The sequence below is a fragment of the Bemisia tabaci genome, chromosome 10 (assembly GCF_918797505.1).
Source record: "Bemisia tabaci chromosome 10, PGI_BMITA_v3".
In the NCBI taxonomy this organism is placed as follows: domain Eukaryota; kingdom Metazoa; phylum Arthropoda; class Insecta; order Hemiptera; family Aleyrodidae; genus Bemisia; species Bemisia tabaci.
Window position 1 is genome coordinate 36,996,250 of NC_092802.1, and position 23,245 is coordinate 37,019,494.

At 36.7% G+C, this 23,245-nt stretch overlaps 1 protein-coding gene across 1 annotated transcript in view; it reads right to left on the reverse strand.

The window, feature by feature from the left end:
- Mical (Molecule interacting with CasL) overlaps nucleotides 1–23,245 on the reverse strand; it is a 219,433-nt gene that overhangs the window by 39,092 nt on the left and 157,096 nt on the right. Inside the window, 9 exon segments of the mRNA XM_019040206.2 lie at nucleotides 1,400–1,441; nucleotides 2,507–2,891; nucleotides 6,378–6,652; nucleotides 7,759–8,092; nucleotides 9,048–9,181; nucleotides 9,690–9,834; nucleotides 15,394–15,669; nucleotides 20,260–20,502; nucleotides 22,142–22,264. Coding sequence (XP_018895751.2) covers nucleotides 1,400–1,441; nucleotides 2,507–2,891; nucleotides 6,378–6,652; nucleotides 7,759–8,092; nucleotides 9,048–9,181; nucleotides 9,690–9,834; nucleotides 15,394–15,669; nucleotides 20,260–20,502; nucleotides 22,142–22,264 — 1,957 coding nt within the window.

The window sequence follows — 23,245 nt, forward strand, 5'->3', positions numbered from 1 at the left end:
TAAAATTGCAATTTCTCGTTGAAGACAGTTTGCTTAGTAACTGTTTAGAGTGTAATTTGGATCATAGAACCCTGACCAAACTAAGGCTCAGTTTCATTATGCAGACACCGCTGATGTTTTTCTAGATTTCAGGTTTCAAAATTTTTGTTAATCACATTTCCTTGACTCTTTAGTTGTTAGTAAGGGGTAAAAATCTTGGAATGAACCCTCTGTATTCAGATTTCAGATAAAAGACCCAGATTTTTTTGATACTGCAAAACAGCTGTTGCAGCTTTGACTATATAGCAATCAGGGTGACACGCCTCAGTATTCTATACATTTGCATTCCATAGAGACATGCATTGACTTCGTGAAACATTCCTGAAAACGCTATCTATAGAAAACCTTCATGAAAACTCTATCTATAGAAAAAAAAAATCATTAAATTTACATGGTTCCAAATTTCTGACACGTCTAATTTAGATCTTTCAGGGTTTCACTTGAGGTAAGAGCGAAATGGCAATGTATAATTTTGTATGAAAAAATGGGTGCACTTTCATACTTGCTACTTTCAAGTCTAGTTAGCTACTTTTCCCTGGCTTGATTCAATGTTTCATAAACTATTTTCAAAAATAATTGGACAAATAGATTTTTTAGAGTACAAAAAAATGGAAAAAATTTTATTCATCATCACTGGAGCCTAAAAATTGGGAATTTGCACCATTTGTCTACATGGACTAATTGCATTTGATTTACGATAATATGTCATTGCGTGCATGATGAGTTATTTTAAACTGCGAGCATGAACATATATGCACAAATACAATCAATTTTTGATCTTAGAAAGACAGAGTGTGAAACTGCTGTTTCATGAATTAAATTAATGATACAAACTTAAACGATATGAAAAGAACATTACAATAAAAAATTAAGCAGACAATGTAAGGTCACGTTAAGGTCCATTTGAGCGGATTTAACAGAATCTGCCTAACTACATCAGACATTGCCTAGTTTTTTGATGTTTCATTTTTTTAAACGGAAAACAAAACAACACTAAAACTTGAAATTCTGTACATATTTTCTTCATAATCTGAGGTAAATTCACAGGGAGTTTCAAGTAGTTAGATAGTTTTATCCTCAGTTGAAAAAATAGAACATGAGAGAAAATGCATTTAGGCTCATTCCGTAAAATTCCATCCATTTATAAAAATCCACTGCTAATTAAAAACTCATGCGTTCTGAGACTAAGTGCGATGATTGATGCTGCAAAACACGAGCAAAATTTTGATGATTTTTATTGAGCCGTTTAATTATCACGTATTCTCAAACAAATATACATGGTCAAAAATCCCATGCGCAAAAATGGACTTATCTTTGTTTCTGAGTTCACTTACAGCAATTAATTTGCTATTAAACTCACTTTGCATTCGGCATTTTTCTGCAGTGGTTAAGCGATTCCGAACTGTCAAATGCAAAAACTTGATTAATGAAAGCGAACGCTCGCAGATTGGTTCAGGGAAAAATGATGATTTCTCTTAGCACCTGATTCTTTCTGAGACTCATTGAGAGGAACATAAATGCCCTAACTCATGGCATAAAAATGGAGCAAAAAAAAAAAATCAATATCTTGAAGGACTGATCTTCTTTCTCCAACAGAACAGTCATACAGCAATGTTAGCACACTGTTGCAACTAGGTGTGACCTTGCTATGAGGCAATATTCCTGCATTACAGTTAGGCAATAGTAAGCATAGTAAGCAATGCAGCTGCCATGCTATTACTCCTGCATTAATTAATGGGCAATATTGCGGCAACATTGCTCTGAAATCGTGGGAAAATACTCATAAAGCAATATTTTATATCTTATTACTGCAGGAAGATAAATTTTAATCATTTAAAGAAGTTATTTTATTACAATTTTCAGACAAAAAATTACACAATATACTGCCACGAATTTAATGTAAATTGCCGAAAGTATCTTTTGAATAATGCTCTAAATTCAGATGGATGCAATGGTGATGTTGCTACAATATTGCGGAGCGATGTTACCACACCCATGTAACAATGGCGATAAAAAATGACTCTCAAAGAGAGAACACTCTTAAAATAATCAAGTTAGGAAATGCTTTCGGTTTTTTTATATGAAAATGCCACTTTCCACTTTCACAAGATTTTTATCACATTATTTTGGTAAATTATATAAAAAAAATTATATTAATCTACATAGAATCGTGGTTTTTTAAGTTGCACATTGTGCAGTTTATTATGTGTTTTAGCAACAATATGATTGACACTTAATTTTACTCAAAAAGCAAAAAAGGTTCCCACTGTTAAACAGAAGTTTTACATTTTTTACAAAAACCAAATTTAATATTTGATGTTACCGAGGTCATTGCCGTGTTGAGGTGGTCACCTCGATAAAAGAATGTAAACTTCACCACAAAATAAAGAAAAAAACACTATTACAGTCAGCTCTTTTGTGAGCGAGATTAAAAACAGAGGTAAATTTTTCCCCTGAACGAACTCACCTTCACTATCATACTCCTGCGTGCTGTACCTGCCCTGGGAATCGTCTGACTCGTGGGCGCTCTCGCTATCTTCACCATCCTCCTCTTTCGCTGTTGTTCCTGGACTCTTCCCAGACTTGTGGTTCGAGTAACGACGTGTCCAGTCCTCGGCCAGGCGGCGAGTTTCGTCTGCAGTGAGCGGGACGTCGAGTGCCTCCGCAAAACCCTCTTGATCATCATCCTCTGAGTCATCTTCCGATTCGGAGAGGTCCGACAGTTCTTCGCTGGAGCCGATCTCTCCATCGCCGGTCGATGCTCCAAAGTTGCGGTCTGTCCACTCGTCTTCATCCATTTCACTCGGGATCGCTTCTCCATCTTCTTCTGCGTCCGGATCCAGATTTTCGAACTAGAATTTTGAGTGAGGTTTTATTCATTTAGTTTAGGATTTACAAAGAAAATAAAAAAATTTACTCAGGTGTAAACACATAATTAAAATGAAAGAGCCTCCCAAAATTTGGCCCCTTTTTAGGTATTCGATTCGACCATCGGACCAAGGTTTAAATGGAAGCTTATATTAACAGAAAACTTAGGAAAAAATTTCAAGATGAGTATAGGAACCGTTTTCGAGTTACGGGGGGGCAAAGGGGTCACAATCCGGCCTAATTTTTTGCTGTTTTCTTGTAGAATTGATGTATCGGCGGGGTTCTTATCGTTGTTAACGCATGTGTAGCACATGGATTCCTACGTGTTTTTACACGTAGAATCGATTTTTAACGTTGCCGAATCGATATACTGATCGGTTAAATCGATTTTGAACGATTTATTAAGGAAAATCGATGATTCCTCAGGATCGAAATTGTTTATTTTCGATTCATGAATGAATAAATGCATCTGAAATGACTAAAGCACACGTAACCCTATGTATTTTGATACGTAGAATTGATTTTTAACGTTGACGAATCGATTTATCCATCGTTTGTATCGAATTTTTGCGATTTTTTACGGAAAATCGATGACTTTTCGAAATTAGAATCGGGTTTGCTCCATCCGAGATCGGAGATATGTACCCAACATGATTGGTGCACATCGACACTTACGTATTTTTATACGTGGAATCGATCTATAACCTCGATAAGTCGATATATCGATCAATTGTATTGAATTTTTTCGATTTTTTGCGGAAAATCGACGGTTTATCGGGATTAAGATAGGTGTCTTTCCATCCGAGATCGGAGAAATGTACCCTTTATGATTGGAGCACATCAATTCTTCCGTATTTCTACACGTAGAATCAATTTTAAACGTCGACGAGTCGATATATCGATCTGACATACACAACTCTTGCGCGATTTTTTACGGATATTCGATGGTTATTTTGGACTGGCATTGGAAACATCTACCAGACATGACTGGACACATCGATTCGTTTGTGATTAGTCTCGCAAAATCAATTTTTAAGAAGTCGACGAGTCGATACATTGACTGGTCGTATTGATTTCTTGTGATTTTTATGGAAAATCGATTTTTTGAACAGGAATGAAATTGGTTACTAACGGTCCGAGGGTGAGGATATGCACCTGACATGGTCGAAGCACGCCGTTTCCACGTACTTTTACACGTAGAATCATTTCGTGTCGGGTGCATTCCTTCATTCCCATTTTGATTAAAATCAAAATTATTTCAACTTCAAGAAACCATCAGATTTCCGTAAATCCCAAAAAATTGATTGGTCAGATCGCCAAACCGACTCGTCAACCTTAAAAATGATTCTAAGTGTAAAAGTACGTGGAAACGGCGTGCTCCGACCGTGTCAGGTGCATATCTCCACCCTCGGACCGTTAGTAACCAATTTCATTCCTGTTCAAAAAATCGATTTTCCATAAAAATCACAAGAAATCAATACGACCAGTCAATGTATCGACTCGTCGACTTCTTAAAAATTGATTTTGCGAGACTAATCACAAACGAATCGATGTGCTCCAGTCATGTCTGGTAGATGTTTCCAATGCCAGTCCAAAAGAACCATCGAATATCCGTAAAAAATCGCTATTACGTATCTCAATCCCGATAAACCGTCGATTTTCCGCAAAAAATCGAAAAAAGTTCAATACAATTGATCGATATATCGACTTATCGAGGTTATAGATCGATTCCACGTATAAAAATACGTAAGAGTCGATGTGCACCAATCATGTTGGGTACATATCTCCGATCTCGGATGGAGCAAACCCGATTCTAATTCCGAAAAGTCATCGATTTTCCGTAAAAAATCGCAAAAATTCGATACAAACGATGGATAAATCGATTCGTCAACGTTAAAAATCAATTCTACGTATCAAAATACATAGGGTTACGTGTGCTTTAGTCATTTCAGATGCATTTATTCATTCATGAATCGAAAATAAACAATTTCGATCCTGAGGAATCATCGATTTTCCTTAATAAATCGTTCAAAATCGATTTAACCGATCAGTATATCGATTCGGCAACGTTAAAAATCGATTCTACGTGTAAAAACACGTAGGAATCCATGTGCTACACATGCGTTAACAACGATAAGAACCCCGCCGATACATCAATTCTACAAGAAAACAGCAAAAAATTAGGCCGGATTGTGACCCCTTTGCCCCCCCGTAACTCGAAAACGGTTCCTATACTCATCTTGAAATTTTTTCCTAAGTTTTCTGTTAATATAAGCTTCCATTTAAACCTTGGTCCGATGGTCGAATCGATCCTAAAAAGGGCAAAATCGCCTTTTTTGGAGCTTTGTGAAGTGTGAATTTATCTGTATATCGGATCGTGATGTGTAGAAGAAAATTTTTAATTATGAAAATTGTAGCGAAAGGTAAGACTAAGGTACATCTCATGAATACCTGTTGTCTCATGGTTACCTGTAAGATTGGTAGCAACGTAATTTCTTGGGGGCCTACAAAAAACAGCAGAGATTTCAAAGAGCACTTCAAAAATAGCATGTTTTTCTATAATATATTTTTTTATAATAAATGGTATGAAAATACTCGACTTTTAAAACTTCTGTATTGTAAACTTTTAATTTTGGGATTTTCAACTTAAGACTTCAGAATTTTGAATTTATAATATGTTGATCTCTAAAACTTCTGACCTTAAATATTAACACTGTTATTTAACCAGATAAATACAAAAGTAATCTTTATAAACCTTTAAAAAGAGAGGGAGAGAGGGAAAAAAAATCAATTTTATTTTACTTATCAACCCTCGTCTCTAGGAATAAGGCGGAAGGTTGAAAGTCATTTTTTATGCCTAAAATTCTGTGGCTGATTGTTGAGATTGGTAGACAAAGCTACAGAAAAAGAAGACAATAGGAAAATGGAGCAATCCTATTGGTTGAGATGGGTGGTTGTTATAGACAAGGGGAGGAAATGATGGACTAACTGTAGGGTCTCTTAAAGGTTGCTGTTAGTTAGTCTACTGCTTACCGTCTTTGTCCATTGCAACCACCTACTTCCACCAATGGGATTGCTCCATTTTCTCTTTGTCTTTTTCGTCTATTGCTTTGTCTATTAATCTTTGTCTATTAATAACAATAATTAGCCTGTCGATACAAACTTCTCTGACTTTTCACGATGCAATACCAGATTCTTGGATTTCGAAGCAAAAATGCGATGTAAAAATGTGTAAAATTGAAATTAATTAGTAAACTAAACTTACAAAATAATTAATTTGTTGTTTAATTTTGAGACACTTTTAAAGTTACATTTTTGTCCCAGTTTTATGCTCATGGTTTAAATCTTCAATATTTTTGGAGATTAATAACTGTAATTTTTTCTTCTTTTTTTGTGCATGATTAAATTTCTCATGTGAAGCTTAAGTTTCCTCTCAGGCTTATTTTACAACGCTTTGAGCCATTACAAACCTCTATTCTTTCAGGAGTACCACCACGATCCAATGTATCCCTTTCTAGCTTGGCTACTTCCGGGGTTTTTGGTTGGTTCGAGGACTTCAGGATGTTCTCCTTGTTTGCCAGATTCCGGAGCTCTTCCGACTTCCTGCGGTACGCCCGTTTTTGCTGCGTTCCACTCATGCCGAAATGTTGCGGACAGAAGAACCGGTTGCCGAATTTGCCGTCGCGGTCGAAAGCGTAGTTGCCTAGACGAAGAGTAATGGAGCAGTACTCGCAGCGGAAACAACCTGAAACATTAAAAAAATGTTTAAGGAGGAGGACTTTAGGAACTGAACTCCATACCGGATCTTTGTAACAAACTACCTAATAATCTGAACATTAATTTATTATTGGATACGACGAAATTGAGAGGCTCGGAGGATAAGACACGTGAGTAGGTGCAGTTTTTGAAAAAACTTAGATATTAATGATTTCAATTAAAACTAGTCCTAATGCATATTCTGTGAAAAATTTGCTCCCAAATTCCAATTTTTAAGGATCAAAAAGTCATTTGAACTTCCTTTCCGCCATGAGGATCCATACAATTTTGAAACGTCCAACACATATTTCTCGAAATAGCAAAAATTGCACTCATAAACCTTGTCCTCCAAGCCCCTCAATTAAACTTCTATTTTACTAGGATTAAAAAATTTGCTAGACTGCAATCTTTAGCATGAATGTAGAACTGGTGAAACTTCTTTTATCCTTAAAATATTATTTGTGACCCAATTTGTGAAAAGGGACTTCATCTTCTGGTAGAAAATTTTCTTTAACTTTATCAAAATTGTAAACCATGTTTTTCTAAAACCTAAGAGTTTTGTTCTAAATCTCCTTTAAATTTTGAGCTTCCAGGGTCACAAATGCCCCAAAATTTCCAGATTTTCTTCCTCTGAGCAGTCGCAAAAAGTCGAGGAAAACTCTCTCTGGGAATATTAAGTCTCTTTTAATAGATTCGGTCATGTCTCTTTCGGTTTTTGGTATGTTGTAGGGACATAACTTGGGTATTGCTATTTTTTAACCTTAATTAGAGACTGGCAATCTCATCAAACCTTGATGGTGATGATTTCAGGAAAACAGTACCCTCCTAAAAATGAAAATTTCACAAAGCCTCAAGAGCCAAATTTCTCCTGAGAAGTTGATAAGAATATTGGAGTGTTAATGGAATTCAGAGAAAAATTCCAGAACTTTTTTAGGTTTCTACTGGCCAAATAGACAGGAAATTTCAAGATGTTACTTCATAGACCTCCCTATGGTAGAAAAATAATAATGTAATATATCTTCTTTCTTTAACAGATCTCTTTCTCTCATTGTCAGTGATATACAAGCACCCGATCAAAAGACTTGTAAGACACACCTCTATGGAAGAAACGCCCCTCTGCGCTCAATCTTTCCATCAGATAAACCCGTTTGTTGCAGAAATGACACAGCTCGCTGGCACTTCCAGCAGGAACAACGAGAGATGACTTGGAATTTGACTTCTGTAAAACTGACTTCTCAGGCTCCACTGCTTTTGTGAGCTGGGCAGCCATTGCGGAAACTTTGTTCGCGCCCCTCTCGCCCTGCTCCAGCGTGCTCCCATCCTTGATTTTTTGCGTTAGCTTTTTCAGACTCAAATCGATCTCAGCGTACTTTTTCGCGTTTTCATCGTCCTTGCTTTTGCGAAGCAGCTTCCTTTCCACTGCAGAGAACTGGATTAAAACAAGGAGATTAGTGATTTGTGGACAAAGAAAACATTGAGCTGAGACTTTTAGATCAATGGCTCAAAAAGATGAGTTTGCTTGCAATGAGTTAGATTCAATAAATGGCGATGATACGACTAAAGGAACAATACTGGAAAAAGGATTTTGAACAAAATTTTCTCTCCATTTCACAAGTTCAAGAGAGTAAATACACTAAAAATGTGGCCTGAACTGTAAGTAACTAGGCGGTAGAATGGTGTGGGCCCTGCAGTATCCTACCACCTTGTTACTTACTCAAAAGTTATGACGTAATTTTTACTCAACATTTTTCCATTAAAGTTCCGAAAATGTTCTGGACGAAGCAAAAGAAAATGCAAGAAATTTTGTGTTGGTATCACTCTAATAGGATCAATTTTGTGACGTCGATCATTTGTCATCCTTAAATGTTTTTCTTCTACATATAGTGTGTGTGTAATGCAATATAATACTTGAAAAAAAAAACACCCTCCATATGACTTGAGAAACTTCAACAAATTTATTGATATCATAGGGCCTAAATTAGAAAAAAAAAAATTCCTCTGAAAATCTGAGAGGCAATTAATGGATGAATAGCATTCTCACACTTCTCCTGAAGATGAACCAATTTTCTGCAGAACACTGAAGTTCAAAGATTACTTAACATAGCAGGGGCCTTTCAAGCTAGCATAAAATTTGTCACACACATAATGATAAGACAAGAACATGGAATCGAATTTCAGTGAGAAAATTGCAGATTGAAGTAAAAGTTATTAAACTTCTGAAGTTGAGACACTTTCAAGACTTAGCCTAAAAAGCAAGTACTTTTGAGAACTAAAAAATCAGAGGAAAATCCAAGTTTTCTTGAGGTCCACAGATGGTGGACATGAGCGAATAGGAACTTGAAGATCTTTGGGAGGAAAATCTTAGGCATGAATATATTAGATACCTTATCTACAAATTGTTGACGACTCCATTTAGGAACTTTTTCGACGCGCTGTTGTTTTGATGCCTTGCCCCATTTGCTTTCCTCGATCTTTTTCTCAATTTCTTTGAAATTCCAGTCTGTTTTTTCGATTTTCCCTGCGAGTAAAAGAGAGAAATAAAAGGTTAGATGAAATGCGCAGAGAACCTGACAGACAAAATAGTTACAAAAATGGTGAAGTGCCTTCAAACTTACCATATTTTCTTTCACACTTTAAATTCTGGATGTTTTCAAAATTGAAAACACTGCAATAAGATTGGAGTGAGGGCTTTCGCTGGGGGGGGGGGGGGGAAACAGTTTCCAAATGAAAATAAAAATAGTGTCCAATATTAATGCTATCCAACTTTACGAGGTTCTTCGGACTACAACCTGATAAAATCTCACCTGGTGATTTAATTCAAACCGATTGATTTGACAGTGAAATATTCTTTTCAGAACCAAAATGCTTTACATAACAGTCTGCTTTTTGGACATATCTTCTTATTTTTAGCTGACTGACAAGAATCAAGCATCATATCAGGGTCCCCTGAGCAGCGCAATGGACTCATTGGGTCAAATAATAATGGTTTACTGACAAAAAAGTACCATAAAGATAGCCATGCTTACCGATTGCTCGTAGAAGATCCTTTGGTTTTTTATCTGTGGCCGGACTAACTCCTTTCAGTTTAGCTTCAATGTTTTTAATACGACCGTCGAAATCTTCGACCACTGCTCCTTTTTTGGCTCCAGACACAAAGTGCGGGTCCCGATCCTAGAAAAATCAAAAAAAAACGGATAAAATGGAGCAAAATAATCAGAGAAGGAGAGGATACTTCGAAATTTTCAAAAAAAAAAAAAATAAAATTCTTTTAAAGTTTTGACGTTTGGTGTCATTCTATGGGATTTAGTAGTTCAGGACCGGTTTTTTCCTAGCAGATGGCGATGAATTAGTCCTTTTGGGCGCCAAGCATCTCTAAAGCCATCCTATTTAACCAAAAATTCCTTTATATTTCATATTTCATACTAGAAATTTAGATCAGGATAGCCTACTCCCAGCAAAAAGTCCCCAAGAATCCCCTGTACGCTCGACCCCCCGCCCCCCCAAAACCCCCAAAAAATCGACCTTTCCTCGGTTTTTCGTAAATATCTCAAAAAGAATTGGTTTTAGCGAAAAATAAGTTATCTAGTGAATAAAAGTTCATAAAATTTCCAATAAAAATGACTTCTATGAATTTTTTTGTAAAACGACTTTGAACCCCTCAAAATGGCCGCCGAAAAAACGGGCATTTACGGAAATTTCAGTTTTTTCCCGAAAATGCCCATTTTTCTTTGAAACGGCTGCTCTCATGTAAAAGTTAATGGCGGATTCTGAAAGAGCGTTGAATTTCACATACTTCGATACCTCCAGCTCCAGTACAGATGGTTGTAAGCGAGGGGGGGGGGGGGACTCAGATTTTTTGAATGATTATCTTTTTAAGCGTAAGGTGTTCATGTACTACTTTGAGCTTGAATAGAGTCAATTATAAAACCGTGCTAAAGAACAAATGATCAGTATATTAATCACAAATAATATTTTCGATTTGTTTCACTTAATAATCATTGTAAAGCAGTGTATTCTAATTAATTACAATTACTTATTCGAGAGCAAGTGGTTGCCCAATAACTTTTTTGAAGGAATGTCCAGCTGTAAAACTTAGAGAAAAGTCTTAAAATAATCGTCGTCTTTTGGCCTAAGTGCGTAATTGCTTACACTTTTTCTCTCTTCTTTCCATCTCTTTTTCTTGTTATCTTCTTCTCCTTCTTCTTCCGCCTTATTGCCGCTCAATTCTAGTGTTGCCCTCGCGTCATCCATATTGACCTTTTCTTCTTCTTCTTACTCGTCTGTATTAAGCACAAGCGAGTTATCACACGAGATGCCGTTGCAATGCAAGCAAACGTTTGAACATTTCAGGCCTGTTTTTCTACAACCGCACGATTTTCTGCAACCCTTAACACAGCCACAGAAAATTGCGTCCAAAACTTGTTTAGGTGCAGGCCCTAAAGTGGTTCGTACAGGAGTAAGCTGCGGATCCAATTTCCACCCCCAATTTAAAGGCGAGAGTGCATTACCGAGCCACGTTTGAATTTGAAGGAATGCTCTAAAACCGTGCAATTTGGCGGCATCTTCTGTCGGCGGTAGAATTTCGAGACTACTTGTTTTAGCCGTGACTGCACCTTTTTTAAACCTGATGAAACGATGTTCGTTCAAACTTTCGATATTTTTATTTGCATGATAAAGTCCGATATATATTAATCGGACGCTGCCTATTAATAATATGATAATAAATATGCAGATATATAATATGCTTGGAATAAGAATGACACAGCCACAACGCGGATCGAGGGTGGAAGTCCGTGCAACTGCTAGAGATCAGTTCTCGAACTAATCGCAAATCGCAAAACATAGGAAGGAGCCCGACGAGATAAATTCGATGGGGGGCAACGAGAGGCGAAAGGGGAATTTTTATGAAACCGAAGCCCCTGAACGAGCTACATATAAGCCCCCCGAGTTCTAGATAAGAAGGGCTCGTCCAGTGTTGCTAGGTATAATGTCCCTCCACTCCTCGGGCCATGTATTTCAGCATTAATCATTTTTCTGTCATTTGGCAGCTACGATTCCTCCAAAATGCGACAATGCGAAGACAAAACAAAAAACGTGGCCTCATCTTTTCACATCGACGTCTTCGCAGGCTTGGACCATGCTTATCGTTCCTGTATGTTAAACCGTTGCGCGGCTAAGCGGAGGAAGGGTAATGGGTGACACCCCCCCCCCCCCCCACAATCACTACTCCCTTCCCTCCGATAATGGCCTTAAAAAGGAGTAAAAGGCTAATACAAACGACCCCCGAGTGAAAAAAGTATGACTTTAGTGTCATTAGAACCCCGGCCGCAAATGTTTAACTACCTAGTACTTGATTTGTTAGGCCCGGGCGGAAGAGCTTCGATATATCGTATTTCCGTAGATCGACTGTGAGTCTAAAATGATCGATGTTAATCATTTCTGATGTGAAATTCAACGCTCTTTCAGAATCCGCCATTAACTTTTACATGAGAGCAGCCGTTTCAAAGAAAAATGGGCATTTTCGGGAAAAAACTGAAATTTCCGTAAATGCCCGTTTTTTCGGCGGCCATTTTGAGGGGTTCAAAGTCGTTTTACAAAAAAATTCATAGAAGTCATTTTTATTGGAAATTTTATGAACTTTTATTCACTAGATAACTCATTTTTCGCTAAAACCAATTCTTTTTGAGATATTTACGAAAAACCGAGGAAAGGTCGATTTTTTGGGGGTTTTGGGGGGGGCGGGGGGTCGAGCGTACAGGGGATTCTTGGGGACTTTTTGCTGGGAGTCCCTGGCACCCCAATGAACAACTTGGGCACATAAAACCTTATATATAAATTTTTTTTTCTAATCGCCGATTTTTGATCTAATATGCCTGGACTGATAATGACTAATGAATCATTTGAAGCCAAAAAAAAAAACAAAAACTTACAAAATTCAAAGATACATAAATACAGGATTCGTTGACAAAAATGGCAATTCTGTTTCTTAAAACAAGCCCAGTTTTTCATTCCCTTAAATTTTGCAACTTTTTTTGGTGCAAATGGACATATTTATGCAGAAAGAAACTATGTGAAAATGAATTAAATCAATGGGAACTGCATTGGGTTTGCGTGCTCTAGCTCTAGGTTCCTTTTGATTTTTTTTAAATTAGCACATAGATTCTTTGAGTATACAGTGAAACCTCGGTAAGTCGGTTCCCGGATAAGCCGGTAACCCGCTTTAGTCGGTAGAATCGCCCGGTCCCGTTTATCACCCATATAACACAATGCTAAATAAGTCTCGGTATCTCGGTTTGGTCAGATTCTGAACCCGCTTAACTCGGTGAAATTTTTCCATCTCGACCTTTTTTTCTTCGATCGTCACCCGTGATCAAGCGTAGGTACCCGTGCGCGGTGCGGGTCGGGTCAAGTTACGCCACGAAGGGTGAGCGAATCTCCGAGAGAGCGCAGCGCAGTGCGAGAAACGACATCGGAAATAGAGAGATAAGGAATCAAAAACACTCGATAACAACACGAAAGATGAGAACAGTAGAGAATAGGATATCTGATACCGCGTGTTATCTTATCGCGCGTGTGAAAACACGCATGCATAATTAAGCAATTTCACGCATCGATGAGTTGACAGGTCCAGTCGGCACCGGCCCCTCTCCCCCTACCATCTTGCATTGCCCTTCCCCGCTCCCCCCAGGAATCTTCCGCAGAGTTTTTCGGGGATTTTAGCGAGTATTGATACGTTGCATTTTCAGTGCAACGACCCGCCATAGCGGGCGGCCGCGGCGCATCACCGCGCGGCATGCCGCGTGGGGTGCGCGGGGGTGATACGCGATGGGGTGCCGCGGCACCCCAACATACGATTAACCCGATGACTTCATGATGCCCTGACACTTTCAACACGCAATTTCAAGTGCATTTCATGAAATTTTACCATTTAGTACCATTTTCTTCGATCAAATGGCTCTCCAAAACACTCCTATGAGTCACTCTACACGCACGTTTGCGTTTGTCCAATTTAGGGCGCGAAATTTGAAAAAGCGCGGCAGGAAAAGTGGCAGTCCGCTTAAGTCGGTAACCCGCTTAACTCGGTAAATTTCCTCGGTCCCGATGGAAACCGAGTTACCGAGGTTTCACTGTAATTACAACCAAATGATTTTTTTACAAAATTGATTGGATTTAAGATGCACATGGGGGCTTATCTGTTTTGCTTTTTGGCATAGAACTTTATATTTTCCCAAATATTTTGACCCAATAATGCAAACCGTAAGATCATAAAACCGGTTACCACTTTCCAGTCACCATTAAACCGGTTGAACTGATAAACACCAGCTAAGAGAAATACAATTTTTCAACCAAAGAGTCCATCATAAACCAAAACATGAAAACACAAATGAGTTGTGTAGTATAACTGACATACATCATTCAAAATTCATGCTATCAACAAAAAAATGGTTAAAAAAAACCAAATCTTCGATGGATAAAAAAACTTGGAATTGAGCTTCTTTATTCCAAGCAACTTCTTTTAATTCTAATTAAATGTTAGTGAGAAATAAAAATTTCAAGAGGAACATTTTTCGGGTGATCCCGTCCTGAAACAGTAATCGCAGTTTGAAAAAAGCTGATGCAAAAATGCCTTTCTTCAACATTTTCAATGTTCCAAAACACAGCAGCACACATGAGAAAGCAAATTATTAAACCGAACTCAAGACTACACAAAAAGAGATGTGTTACCAAGTCCTTCAATCTGTGAGACTCTACAAATCATCGAGTACATGTTGTCATTTTTTAAAAAATAAGTCGCTTCCTTTTTAAAAATTTGATTCAATGTTTGGAAACCTTAACCAAAGTAGTGCTGTGAGTCCATCGCCGTTGTTAGGTTCACAGAAAAACATGAAACACAGATTAATCAATTGAGCATTGGCGAATCCAGCAAATTGGCAACATGTTTTTTCCCATTTAGACTCATGGAAATGTATCAATTATTGGAGGAGCCAGGTGCTGCGACAAGAATAAATTATTTAACATAGATATAAATAGAGGAGATCTGATGTTGCCAAATTGCTGGATCTGGCTCTACAATCAGTACACAATCCCTTATGATCTCTGCAAACATGCTATTGACATAAAAAAGGAGTTTGGACACCACTCAGCAGCAGACAATCTTATTCTTTTAACGCCCTCGCGCAGTGTGAGAGAATTAAAGGAGAGGAAAACACAAAATGCAAGTGTAAAAGAACAATATGATACAATATGGCAGATTCGATAATTGCTAAGAGGGGAGGAAGAAGAAAACAATTTAAAAAAATAGCTTGATAGAAAATTAGATGACTTCTTGAGCATGAAAAGAGCCTAAACACCTTATCCCTCATGAGGAATGAAGGGTCAAAAATATATCATTGATCTAAAAGGGGCTGAAACTGAAAAATGTTTTATTGGTACAGGCCTTTGCCGGGAAACTTGATTTTTCAAAACATTAAATTCTTTACAGTCTTCGGGAAGGGTAAAATTTTGAGAGCAAAGAACGCACATAAGCGACAAAACAACTAGCGAAAGTCACAATTAACACAGCAAAATGAAACTCAAGTTCGAAATCCTGAAATTAGTACGAATTAGCTGAAATCATCAGCACAGGATAAAATATTTTACACCTGAGTAAAAGAGCGTTTGGATTAGTAACACATGAATCAACTCCTATTGATGTTAGGACACGCGGCTTTCACACTGTTCATTGCTTACGCCATAAAGAATTCTATTTTCCATCTCTTTAACGCGATCTTTGAAATCCGGGGCTGTCTGCCGATACAGGAAGATGGAATAGTCCTCGAATGGTGTTGAGTCTTCGTCCCCTTCTTTCGCGTTCGCTTGGAGCATTTGCATGCTTTTGTACAAGCGCTGCGTTGTCAGAAAACGCATCATTTTGCGCTTGTTCTGACGTTCCATGCGATTTTCCAGTATTTCTTGCTGCTGAGCAACACGCTTTTTATGATCTTCGATGTTCTGCGTTTTTGCAGCCTGATAAAAAATTCAGTCATACACAGGGTGAGAATACGTTCCGGAAAAAGTTCCTGGGGTCATGACAACTCGTGCCTCATTTAGTTCTTTGAGCATTAAAATTTTAAATTTCAGATTCTTCAAAGCTATGAGAAATTTTGAAAAAGTCTTCTGGCTGAAACAAGAATCTTTCAGGAATACAAGGTGAAACTTTGTCCTAGAAAAGTTTCATCGAGTCATAAAAAATTTTACCTCTTTTATCAAAGTTCTTTTATTACAGAAACTAGCTCAATAAATTTTAGAATTTTCAAAGTTATGAAAACCATTGCAAAAATCTTAGGGTTGAAACAAAAATCTTCCAGTGATACAGGGTAAAAATGTCTGCCAGAAATGTTTTCAAAGGTTATAAAAACTTTTGCCTCGTGTTGTTTTTAACGATACTAGTTGAATTTCAGAGCCTTTAAAGCTGCGAGAACTTTTGATGAAGTATTCGGGTTGAAACAAACATCTTTCGTACTTCTATTATGTTTTCTTCTTGCATTCTCCAACAAATTAACACTTTCAAGTTCTTACCAGTATTAAAATTAGTATATACGATTTAAAAATATTCCTTTTTAAAGAGGATCCTGTGAACCTTCCTTCAGCAATAATTGGATTGTTCATTGTATGCAGCTCATTTTTCTAGAGGCAAGTGACTTTTGTGTCTGAAATTTTGGAAATTCCTTGAATTGAAGTGGTTTCTTTGCTATTCTAATCGAGTTATTTAAAAAAATCCAATTTTTTAGCACTAATGTTCACACTTTGCCAACTCCTTAAATTAGCCTGTATGGATTTATATTTACACTGCAGAATTTGCCTGAATTCTGACAAATATTTTCTGAATTTAAGGAATTTATTTTTCCTTAATTAATCCTTTCAGAACTTTTCACTCATTTTCCCATTTAATATAAAAATAAAAGCATAACAATGGCTTTTGCAGCGCAAAATTCTTAAAAAAAAAAAAAAAAAAAAAATTGCAGCGAACCAATAAGACTAGATCTGTAAAAAAAGGACATAATCTTCCAAGAGAAAGTTTTCCTCAATTTTTTTTCAAAAACTTAAACCGCATTTTTCTACAGTGAAAGTTTTTTTGTCTCAGAACTTGAAGACTCGTGTCTCCTTCAATTTTTGAGCTTTCAGGGTCAAACTTGCGCAAACATTTACTGATTTTCTTCCTCCATTGAAATGAATTTGAAATGAGCGTTTGAAATGAGTTAAGGGAAAATTTTTGCTCAGAAAATGGAGTCCCTTTCTTACAGATCTAGTCACATTTAATTTGCCTAGCCCTAGTTTCAGAAATCTAAGGTTGCTGTGGATGCCATTTCCAACTTCTGTGCAGAAATTCTACGGCTTTTCATTGTGTTTTTTCAATATTCCGTTATCAGAATTATTAAATTGTCAAAGGAACATGATGCTATCTACTGAGAGAAATTGAACTACAACTTTAAATAATTCCAAATACCGAATTCTGTACAAGAGAAGACATATCCTATGCCTTTCTTCCACAGATTATTCACTCCCTTGGAAACAAACATTTACTCCTATTATGAAATCAAGGTCATTCTGGATTTCGTCAATTGTTTGAACCAAGTTGAGGAGAATTGAACCAACTTTTTAAAACCTTATTTTGGAAAAAAAATATCTCCTATTGATTTCTGAATTCGTAAACATGCTGAACATTTGAATATCTACTTGGTCAATAACTCAGATAACGTTGAACTTGGCCCATTGGTGGATTCAAGACCGATTCTAAGTTCAAGTATGTATTGATTAAAGGATTACAAAGATGATAAACCGGTGGAACTTTTCATACATACAGATTGAGAACCCACAAAAGGGATAAGAATTCAATGATCATGAGACGTGCTCTCTCATCAGATTTTCATGCAAGTATATTAAAAACATTAAAAAAGTCCAATATCATCTCATGAATGAATAATAATTGTTTCCAGTTCAAGGAAAAATCAGTTCATGAAGTCCTGAAACTCATAATAAGCCATAATGACCTCAGTGAGTCCACTGTGTTCTGCATGAAATGACGATGAGAAAATAAGTACTTGATATGCTTTCTAACCCTGTCTATTGGTCCATTGGAGCTATTTAAAAACTTCCGACGGCTAAAAAATGCGCATTTATTTTCACAAGCAAAAGTATTGAGCCAAATATATGTGAGATAATAAAAAACTTAAAAGCTAAATTTAAATTAATGAACAAACAAAACACTACGGTAAAATGGATTACACAATACAAGCAAATAGAGATCTGCATTAAAGATTGTCAGCAAATCGAGGAAAGTTACATCTTCGATAGTTCAACAACAAGAGGGTGACTTACTTTGCCCTCTTCTTGAAAATAAAAACAAATAAAACTTTCAGTCGACTGAAGCAATGGACCTATGATTTCTAAATATGTAAAACCTACTTCGTGTGCATGAGTGCTAAGGTGCACAATGAGCACATTCATGTTTCTATTTTCTCCGATAGTTTTGATCAAAAGAAAGTAGGTATAGATGAACGAAAAACTGATTCGATTTTGTCAGTGATTTTAAAAACATTGTACAAGATAAAGCTACAAGCTAATGGATGATGATAAGCTGTACATCTTTTACCGCTTGTTTAAAAAACACAAAAAAGTTAGTATTTTATCAAAATAAGTTAAATTTATTGATGCTTGGTACAGATACACCTTAAAAATCTTAAAATATCAGGGATAAAATCAAGGTATACCTTCCACAAAAATTATTTAAAAATACAATTGACAAAGTGCCTTTCATCGCAGATTTTAAAACAGGCATGAAAATGCATAATAAGACAGATTATTTTCTTCAGCAATCTCATGGTAAGCCTTGGACTATGAAAAATCGGTTTCAACTATGAAGACGGAAGTTTTCTTAAAATTTGGGACTTATTCAACAAATTTATAAGATCTTTCGAAACTTTGAGGAAACTTAACTTTTTGCATTTGCGGCCCATTCTCTATCCTTCACATCACCAAGAGATGACCAGCTTCTGATCTTAGATTATCACTTTAATAATAAAATACATTTTTTCCACCATGCTTTTGGATTTCCTATGTAGAAGGCATACCTTCGATATAAAACCTCATGATAGGACATGACAACTGTTAAAATCAACAACCGATAAACGACAGAATCGAAAGACGAGAGAGAACCTGGAATCACCAACACAGGCATGATACTTTAAAATGGAGCTACATTACTTCATCGGTGCGCCTTTTTTTACTTGTCTGCATCTCACCAAAGCTTCTCCTAGGAACAGCAGTTCGTTTCCTAGAAACTACGAAAGTATCGAGGCTCTTGTTACAGTTCGAGAACCGCCTAGATTTCACAGCCCCAAGACTGTGCCGTTTCCTACTTTTCAAGGCTTCAAGACTGCCGCGTTTCCTACTTTTCAGGGCTTCAACATTAGGAGCACTATTGGCACGGTTCTTGGCTTGGGGATTATTGTTCACATCTTGTATCGCCTCAAAGCATTGGATCCTCGTAGCCTAGGAATAATAAGCAGCGACTATTCTAGTACGGTGAACCAAGAGTAGGATACAATACGAAAAAAATAAAAAAAGTATTCCGTTCGACAACAGTTGAACGATTTCTTTTGACGTAGGACTACATGTTTGAAAATTAGACAGATTTTAATGGATCTGTTACACACAAAAGGTACAGCCGATTCAGAAAACTTTGTGAAGGTAAAATTCCTTGCCATGTAATTTTCCGCGCATCAAAAATGTCCAAAATACGCTACAAAAGGCACAGTAATTTGTGTGATCCGTATGATGCATTATCAAATTTATCATGGATTTTGTTGTGACAAATATTGTTGTAACAACGTTTTTACTTAAGCGTTTTACGTAACGTTTAACGTTTTTTTTCTGAAACCTTTATACCTACCATACACGTTTGTTCTTCTGGTCTTCTGGTTTGTACTGCTGTTAAAATCTGTTCTTAGCCTAGTTTTTTCGTATTTGAAATGTTGTACTTAAATTTTATGGTAAAATGGAATAAATAAAACACAAGTTGAATCATTTTTTGAGGGCTCTCAAAATTTAAAAATACTAAAAAGGGATCTACGTACTACATCTACTTTCAAATCAGGTCAAATTAGGATCAACTGCAATTTGATTTGCAAAAGTTTGCAATTAGGTATTACATTTTCTGGTCCAGTTTAAAAACAACGTATGCATCATTGGTTTCCCAATGCACATAAGTGTTTTCACTGATGAGTCAAAACTTGTAGTTCCTCTTTGAAAATGTAATCTAACTGCTCTCTTCTGAAGAGAAAAAATAAATTTGAATTATGTGAGCATCCACTTGAAAAGGAACCTTGGTTTCGAAAAAGCGTAAAAAAGCAGGCTGATTTTTGAGATGGATAGACGAAGCAATAGACAAAATAGGAAAACTTGATGAAAAAAAATTGCTCTCCTAAAAAATTTGTTTCCGTAAACTAGAGTCTCTTTTCGAGTGAATGGTCACATTTGCTAAATCTTTAGTAAAGAATAAGATCAGAGGAAAGCAAGCTGAAACTACAACCGAAGCCTATTAAAAAGCAATCTTACCACGGTTCCTGGCACGACCCCGCTCCTCCTCTTCCTCCTCCGCTGAGCGGTGTTGGTGTCATTTGTTGTGGGGGAGGTTATGTGCATTTTCTGTGGTAGCTTGAGCGTTTCCGGCGGCCGCGACCTGGGGGATTGTTGGTTGGTGAGGTGAGCCAGGAGGGAGACGTGCGAAGCTTTCACCGAGGTGTCGCTTTTGAATCGCGATGTTGTCAATTCTTCACGGGTGGAGACGTTCAGCTCCTCCTGAAAATAAGCACAAGTAACATTTTGTTACTGAAACGTTGTAATATATTGCAATAATATGGTAAAATCATTACAATTTTTTTGAAATATTATTGCAGTTCTTTTTCAACATTTGATGAGATCTTTGACAAAAAATTGACCTGGTTTACTGTCATTCCGACTGGATTGAGGTTTTTGGTTTGCTCGATCACTTTATGAAGCCCTTATGGGACAAGATCTAATAGCTGATTTTCAATTAGCTCCATTAGCCTGCTATCTTTTATTTTTCTGCAATTCTTGTAGAATCTTCCATTTCTTGTGGAATCTGCTTGTTTTGCTTTTGGCCTGTGTAATCTTTTGTGTATTTTTGTCATTGCAGGGTGTCTACAAAAACAGGCTGGCCAAAAATCAGTACTTTTACAGTACTTTTTCAGTGCATTCCCAAGAAATTCAGTACCTCATCAACAGAAAAATTCAGTACTTTTTCAGTACCTCCAATTGACGAAATTCGGCAATTTTAAAAAAATTGAATTCCGTTCAAATTGCATCAAAACGACAAAAAAATGAAAAAATTCCGCACCATGTTGCGGAATTCTGCTCTTTATCAGTACTTCCGGACCGCCCTGAAAAAATCAGTACTTTTTCCAGACTTGTAGACACCCTGCATTGGGATTATTCCTGTTGGAATTGTAAATAAATAATAAGAAATGAATAAAATCTTTTTTCATACTGAAAAAAAATATTAATCTTAATGGAAAAAATGGCAATTTTTGGGGCCTCAATAATTGGGAAATTTTAGGAGAGAGGGTTACTATTGCTTCAGCAGTTTTCTGTAAAAAAAGCAACACAAATTTTTTAGACGTCCTGATTACTAAAAACGTTTGGCTGGAAAATGAAAAAAAAAAAAAAAAAAAAACAAAGAAGAGGAAAGAAAAATTTTGGTTTCGTAAAAAATGAAAAAATATTGTTTTTCATGCTCTTAACGCAGAAAACTGGTTCAAGACTTTGTGATTTTATTCCAATCATTAACCGGCCGGAGGCCACATAAAACACAATTTTCTTGCAATTTTAAGAGGGAAAGACTACAATTAAGTTGAAATTATATTCTGACACAATAAAATTACAATTGTTTTGCAACATTTTTGTAATATACCGTAATTCATGTTACTTGAGAGATCTTCAAGAATGTATGGAGACAACTTTTTTTAAAATCAGTTGCGTACAAGGGACACGACATGCAGAGATGAATTTTTGAGCACCAAATCACACAAAAATTACATTGGGCAAATCTGAAGTACACTCTGTAAGTAAATATTTACCATATTTTGTTTGGCATGATTCATTCATAGTAATTCATTTTCTTTGGATTTCTCTACATATTGAACTTTGCCACTTTTCTTAGACATTGTAACTATTTCATGTTTTCGGTTCATTATGAAAAATGTCAAAATTTTCTTTTTATAATGATTATATTGAAGACTGAGGGTGGACTTGAGTCCTCTATTGTTGCTTAAGATTTCACTCCATATAGTAATGACTTTTAATTTAAAATAATACACTAAAGAAACGGAGAAAACTATGTATTCAGCTATGCTTTTGTTTACATTTCTAAGTGCAATTTCATTTAAAAAATTAATATCATAAGGGCAAAAGAACTCACCAGTTTTGGGTGTTTGATGTGAGGTATTTCGCCGCGGAAGAGATCATAGACTTGGGACAAGTAAGAGAGCATGGTTAGTTTATCCGGAACATCGCATTCTTCCATCTCGCGACCCGTCATGACCTGGGAAATGGTGGAGTTTCATCATTAGCGATTTGTATGTTTATGCAGATTTCAAATTTTGGTGGAGGAAAATACATTTCTGGACTCGTTCAAAACTATACTCGCTACAATTCATTTTATAATACATTTTAATGCCAAATTTGACTGGCTAAGCTGCATAGAACATGGTATTTGATTTAAAAAAAATCGAGCTACGAGTCAAAAATACATTACACAATTAATATTTCAAACTACATGGAGGTGAGAATTAAAAAAACTTACAAGAACAAAGCAAACGTTTTGCAACAAACTGCGGTCTTCTTCAGTGCAAAAGGAACAAGTGGAAACATTTTACAAAATATATATATATTAAAAAAAAAAAAAAGCTGCAAACTATTAGCAAACTAAGTAAAGCAAAAATACAAATCAATTGCAACTACATCTTGGAATAAAATCAAAATAACGCTAATCGCGCTTTTTTAATCACTACTTCCTTCTCATCATTGCTATCACTCTTCTTTTCTCATGAATTTTGTCATATTTTGATTTTATTCCAAGATGTAGTTGCAATGGATTTGTATTTTGGCTTTATTTAGTTTGCTAATAGTTGCAGTTTTTTTCAAATATATATACAGGGTGTTTCAGACCACCCGTACCAGGCCTTTTTCTCGGTTGGTTTAGGTCGTACGAAATCGGAGACCGCGGCGTTGAATAGGGAATCGACCCCAAGGAATCCGAATTTTGTGGTCCCGAAACCCCCCCACTCCCCCTTGGGGAGTAAAGGGGGGGTCACGATGCTAAAAGTCACGGTTCCCGACCGAATTGCGGATAGATCGCATCAGAATTGAAAAGCACGGAAAATTTCACGTGGAATTGACCCCTAAAAATCCAAAATCGGACCATCCAAGGCCCAAAAATGATCCCCTATAGAGGGGGACAGTACCCCCCTCCATAATTTCTCTTTGGTCTCAAAATTGACGTAAATTCTCCAGAAAAAGACGG